The sequence below is a fragment of the Musa acuminata genome, chromosome BXJ3-8 (genome assembly GCF_036884655.1).
Source record: "Musa acuminata AAA Group cultivar baxijiao chromosome BXJ3-8, Cavendish_Baxijiao_AAA, whole genome shotgun sequence".
NCBI classification, from domain to species: Eukaryota; Viridiplantae; Streptophyta; class Magnoliopsida; order Zingiberales; family Musaceae; genus Musa; species Musa acuminata.
Genome location: NC_088356.1, coordinates 18,241,812 through 18,248,289, shown reverse-complemented (window position 1 = coordinate 18,248,289; position 6,478 = coordinate 18,241,812). Strand labels below are relative to the sequence as shown.

Here is a 6,478-nt window from a genome sequence, read left to right as displayed (position 1 = left end):
ATATTCTAGATACTGTATATCGGGCTTGGTACTATCAGACCCATAATGTTTCTACTCGAGTCTCGCTCTAGTCATATTCTCTTAGAGAAATCTTTCTCTCTCAATCCGAAGGACCCTAGCTAAAGATTTGCTTGAGTAAGAATATATAGGATATTCCTCTCATGAAATTGAGAGTGGATGGTCCTCTATCAACACTTAATTGTCCTCGTAAAATTAGTTGTCACTCCCGATGATTGGTTATGCTAGATTTGAAACTTCTTGACCTATAAGTCTAGTATCAAAAATAGGAGTACTTATACAAGATATCCTTGGTGTCTCAAGTCTAAGGACCAAATATACTATTGGAATGATGGAAATGTTGTCTGACAATGAAGTGTCATCAATCATCCAATATTTCTTGATCGATCAATGAACTCATTCTCCAATGAGTATCTGCACTGTATTCCTAGTGTCTCCATATGAGCAGCTATAAGACTAACTACATCCATCATATGGATGGGTATATAGTATATTAGTCTTTTTGGTTATCTCGATGTCCCTCTCAAGTAACCTATGACCGAGATTATTTAGGGTCTGTATTTAAAGACGAATTGTCTCATTATTGTGATCTCATTACGATCTGATTCTCATTGCACAGATCCATAGACATCACCATATATGCAATATGCAACATAAAGTGAGAAAATATCAATAAATAATAATAAGCAAAAAAAGTATGTATCGTGTCACATGTGTTATCACTCACGTGATCGGCTTGTAGGGCACCTATGACTAGCATTATCGCTTAGAATTCAAACTTTATAATGGTAGTTCTATCAAAGTCTAGAATTGTAATGTCAAAAGTTACTACGGTGATACCGTCCAATGCTAGTAGTAGTTCCGCTCATACCTCAAAATTTTAGGGACTTTAGATTTTTGGGCTTCATTTTTGAAGTCTTTTGGGGCCTATAAATACCCTACTTAGGCTTAAGTTGATGGAGCATTCGTTCCTAAGTTTATAAAGTATTATAGCTCTCTTTTTTAGTTTTTTTTAAATCTCTTTTGAGTTTAGTTGTGATACTATGTTATAGGAGGTAAGAGATATCTTATAGAAAATGTATCAAGGTTTTTCGCTAAGCCTTTAAAATAGAAAAAATTATAACAAAGATAGTTGATTTTCCTTTATTGGAAAGAAAATCAACAATAAAAGCCAATAACCTCAAAAGAAAATGAATCTAAGAGTGGACGTAGGTCGAAAAGATCAAATAAATATAAATCAATTTGCATAGTTTCTTTTGCTTGTAACTTTTATTTGTGATTGCTTACTTATTATTATCCACTTTACTTGTAACCCTCACACACACTTAATATTTTGTTAATTATATTTTTTATTTATATTTTTTATTAAACTTTAAAATCGATTAAAATTCACTATAGAACTACTCATTTACCTCTCCTCTTAATGTCATCATGATTCTAACGTTACCTACCTATAATATTTACAAATACTTTAACTAAGTTTTAATTAATTTAAGTCCCCATTAATTATAATTATTAATTTTATTATAAGTTTTAAGATTCTATAAGATAATTTCTTTGAGAGTTTATGTGATCTTTATGGAAATTAAGAATGTTCTCACATATTTTTTTAAAATGAAAAATTTTAAAATTTTCACATTTTATCTTAAGTTTATGTTTATATATTTTAAAAATCATAATATTTATATTCATTAATCGTAGAAGAAGAAAAATAATAATAATAAAATAGTGAGCGAAAGTGTTTTCGACTATTGAATTGAAACACCATAACTCCGTTAAGAAACATTGAATCGGTTAACTGATCCGATTCAATCGATTTGGCCACGTGAGCTTAGATAAGAAAACAATTGTTTGAAGGACTTCTAAAGAAACAGCTGTGTGAGTGTAGGAGCGCTATTCGGAAAAAAAACTCAAAAAGAAAAGTTTCCTGAAAAATTATCTCTTTTAATTATCGATGATGGATTTTGTTGACAAAATCAGACAATAAATATAGTGGTTCAATCATATTGTCGTGAGCTTGAACCGGTGGTAGACCGCCTTACAAATGCCGGTCTTACAAAAGCACCGGCCCAACCCATGGACTATGGGTCAGCAGGAAGTGACCCAATGAGCTCCGTCCACATAGCATTCAGGTACGTCCCGGCGCGTGCTTCGTCCATCAAATCTGTTGCCTTGTCAAATGAGAAATAAAATTATGTCAAATAACATTGAGCTGTCGCCTACACGAAATCGCATCATGCTTTGCGGATAAGAACAAGCGTCTGTGAAACACGACAGGCAGTACTAAATCATGTGCTTCTTCCTTGGTCAAAGACTCCAATCAATGCCATCAACCATGTCTCCCCTCTCCGACAACATAATACAAGGAAAACCACAAATTCTTGTTTCCTTGTGACTACGACAGCCGTCTGATTTTGTACGAACGGCCGTGGCTGAAGATTATGTTATCCTTCCTGGTTTCCAATTTTGTGTTTCAGGTACAATTTGAGCACAACAACGCTCCTCTTCTGAAACTTTTTTGAGTGTTCCTCTTTAATAAATACTTTTGGAAACAGATTAAGAGCAGCTTTCGCAATCAAAACAATGTTCGCTAATTATTCATCTTCTTAATTTTGTCAAGACGAAAACATAAAGTAATGCCAACCATCGGCCCCCTTTCCTCATTGCGTAGTAACCGCAGGTAGGGGAAGTAAGGGCACCTACACCTCTCAGGCCACTGATTCTTGGATGCTTTTCGATCTCTCCAACCATCCAGTTGCGTTGATGAATCTAGAAACCGATTAAAGATCTTTAGTCTGCAACTGCGAAACCAGTCCAGATTCCATGAAAAGCCTCGACCTTCGTTCATCTATTTGAAGGTGGTGTTAGCTTTCCGATGCTATCTTATGGGCTTTTCCTGGTAGATTTGTTGTATCCTTCCTTCTGCTTTGATTCTCAACAAAGTTCTGATGCTGATCCGAGATATTGAAGATTCATGATGTAGAATAGAATAGCTTGTTTTTATACGAAAGATCTGATTTTATTTTATTTTTTATGGATCTTTGCTTCTCATGTTATGTGCAAATATTTAACTGAATATTCTGTGCCATATCTTATATCTGCGTATAAGAATCAATGCTTTGTTTTCTAGATATATTTCGTGGAACTTGGATCAGAAATTGTTTACATGCTATTCAAAAATCCTTTTACAGAATCTGTGAAGAAAAATCCTTATGCAGCTGCGCGCCAATTGTAGCTTGAGCATCGCGTTCTGTAATGCCTGGTATTTGTGCAAAGTATTGGATATATTATAGGAGGAAAGAAAAATTTTTGGTGATTCTTGCAGAGTATTAGATATACTCAAGCAAGAGAGGAGGATTCTTGGTGATTTTTGTTAGAATGGCTCGAGGAATGGCCAATGGAAGCGATAATTTGCTGTCAGCAGTGCTGCCCTTGTTGAAACTGTTGTGCCTCACTGTCATAGGTCTCATCCTCGCACACCCTCGAATCCAAATCGTTCCTCGGGCCACCTTCAAACTCCTTAGCAAGCTGGTCTTCGCCCTCTTCCTCCCCTGCCTCATCTTTGTCCACCTCGGCCAGTCGGTCACCCTTAATGACGTCTTGCTTTGGTGGTTCGTGCCGGTCAATGTGCTCATTACCACAGCGACAGGCTGTTTTCTTGGATACATAGTCGCTCTCATTTGCCGTCCACCGCCCCAATTCTTCCGGTTCACCATCATCATGTCCGGTTTTGGCAACACGGGTAACCTCCCAATTGCCATAGTTGGATCAGTGTGCCATGGCTCGGATAATCCGTTCGGACCTGATTGCCATCGGACTGGCATTGCATATGTGTCATTTGCCCAGTGGGTTGCAGTCATCCTAGTTTACACATTCGTTTATCACATGATGGAGCCGCCAATGGAGTACTATGAGATTGTCTCTGAAGAGAATGAGATTGAGGAAGAACTGATTAGTAATATCAGTAGGCCATTGCTTCATGAAGCTGAATGGCCAGGAATGGTAGATAAAGAAACAGCACATTCCAAGACACCATTTATAGCCAGAGTGTTCACGAGCATTTCTGGGTCATCTCAAAATACTTTCCCAGACATTGATTTCTCTGAGGAGGGAGGTGTTGCTGCTGGGCCTAGTAGTCCAAAGTCCCTTAGGTGCTTGGCAGAACCAAAGGTTGTCCGAAGGATTAGAGTTGTGGCTGAGCAAACTCCAATTCAGCACATCCTTCAGCCCCCAACGATTGCTTCTTTATTGGCACTTATAGTGGGAATGGTTCCAGTGTTTAAAGATTTTGTATTTGGGTATGATGCGCCACTTTCTTTCATCACTGATAGTTTGGACATCCTAGCAGGAGCAGTGGTTCCTTCAGTAATGTTAATTCTTGGAGGAATGTTGGCAGAAGGTCCTAATGATTCAGCTCTTGGCACTAGAACTACAATCGGAATCATTGTTGCAAGGCTTTTGGTGCTTCCATTGATTGGGATTGGAGTGGTCGCTTTGGCTAATAAGTTGCATCTTTTGATTGAAGGAGACCAGATGTACCGATTCGTTCTTTTGTTGCAGTACACCACACCAAGTGCTATTTTGTTGGGAGCCATTGCTAGCTTGAGGAATTATGCCGTGAAGGAAGCTTCGGCACTCTTGTTCTGGCAGCATATATGTGCTGTGGTGTCTCTCTCAGTTTATATTGTTATTTACTTCAAGCTGGTCTCCTATGTTTGAGGTTATGCCCTTGTGTTTCTTTCTCTTAAGGATGCCTGTTAAGCCTGTGATTGCAAATTAGTGACCTCTTTGTTAGTTTGCCTCATATGATGATTAATGAGTTTAAAGGTACAATTTTGTAAATAGCTCAATTAAATAATGTTGGTTCATATAAGGTTTGTGATTTTGTATGTGATCCTTCAGCAAAAACACAATATGACAATTCCTTGGGATCTTGTATGCATGTAGAAGTGCTCTACATTTTCAGCTGGCTTGCTTAGTATAACTTACTATAGACACATGAAATTAAAATATATATATATTTTTGAGCTTCCTCTTTTAGCAGGATGATTTTGCTCATGATTTCTAATGGCTCTCTTGTTCTCTGCTTGCTCGTTTGAGTTACTAGACTTGAACATAATATGAGAGAGAGGTATTCTGAATTAGATGTTACATGGCCCTTGATTCTCCTTATAATTCGTGGTTCTTAACTCAATAGATACATCCTTGTGCAGGATGCTGATTATAACCATCACATTTTCACTGTTATAGTAAAGTAAAGTAAGATACAAATAGGCATAAACAACAAAAAATATCAATGTCATGTCATCTTTAACTGGCTTATAATTTGATTGATGTTGGTGTTTATTCAGGTACCTTCCCTGCTTACTTGGCATAGTTTAGAACTGAGAATATCGGCTTCATATACCATCAGCTGATATGTAGATTCAAATTCTGGATTTAGATGAAATCAGACTTTAGATATAATCTGATGCGTTATCAAATCATGCATTCCAATTAGCAAATCAGGGAAAGATTAAGATGCCTTTAGTGAATCAAAGTGATCAAAGAAATACTTGCCAGTACCGTCCAAAGCTGATCCGAGAACTGTTGAGCAAGATGCCAAAGAAGCAATCGTGTCATGCAGAAGAGAGTACAATGGCTTAGTTGAACATGGGTTTTCTTAATTGTTGAATACTATTTTGTCTAAAATCTTGATAAATTAATATGTTTTCAAATTTTGAGTGATCATGTTAAAATCGTAAGTAAAGATAATAAAATTAAGTCACAAATAAATAAATAAAAAAAACATTATTTATGGTGGTGTGATCTTCCTAATTTATGTTCATTATAGATTCCTCTTGAGGTATTGATTTTCATTATCGATCTTCTTTCCAATAGGTGAAAATTAACTATCCTTGTTACAATTTTTTTTTAACTATGGAGATAACCTACATATTCTTTTTTTATATAAGATTTTTTACCTCATACGGTTTAATTTCAGATTTTGATGATGAAATCAATTGATAGAGTTTATGATCTAATTTGTATTTTGAATGATGTAGGACTAGTTTCAATCATGAAATGACAATTAAAGTAAGAAGAATCAATATTGGGCCAGAGTGGAATACGTCAAAAAATTAGACCTCGAGTCGGAGGATTGGTCGACGTGTCGATAGAAGGCTTCATGCCATGAGTTCGGTCATCGGGCCTAGAAGAGTGGACATTGCGCCAAAGAGATCGGAATTGTGAAGCTCAACATGTCGATTAGGTAAAAGACAGCAAAAGAGGACGATGCGCCGAAATATCGGACGAAGCACCGATGAACCAATGACATGCCGAATAACATGAGATTAATGTTTTTTAATAATTATCTAGATCGAAGTAGTTTTAAGTTGTAATTGGGTTAGAATTAGGCCAACTCAATTAGGGGCCTATTGGGCCTAAGTTAGGGCTAAGTTGGGTCAGATAGATAGCCCAC

General features: G+C 36.7%; 1 protein-coding gene across 3 annotated transcripts; it reads left to right on the top strand.

Moving 5' to 3' along the window:
- Window positions 1-2,629: 2,629 nt before the first annotated feature.
- LOC135643994 (protein PIN-LIKES 2-like) lies at window positions 2,630-4,907 on the top strand. Of its 3 annotated transcripts, none has more exons than XM_065161334.1 (2): window positions 2,630-2,917; window positions 3,210-4,907. In XM_065161334.1, exon 2 carries the CDS (start codon window positions 3,397-3,399, stop codon window positions 4,735-4,737), a length of 1,341 nt encoding a protein of 446 aa, XP_065017406.1. In that variant the 5' UTR covers window positions 2,630-2,917; window positions 3,210-3,396; the 3' UTR covers window positions 4,738-4,907. The 3 variants fall into 3 exon arrangements, with proteins under 3 accessions (XP_065017406.1, XP_065017405.1, XP_065017404.1); XM_065161333.1 differs by having other exon boundaries at window positions 2,630-2,928; XM_065161332.1 differs by having other exon boundaries at window positions 2,633-2,876.
- Window positions 4,908-6,478: the final 1,571 nt, after the last annotated feature.

Coding starts and splice junctions, on each gene's coding strand:
- LOC135643994 (XM_065161334.1), top strand. CDS start 3,397: ATGGCTCGAGGAATGGCCAATGGAAGCGATAATTTGCTGTCAGCAGTG.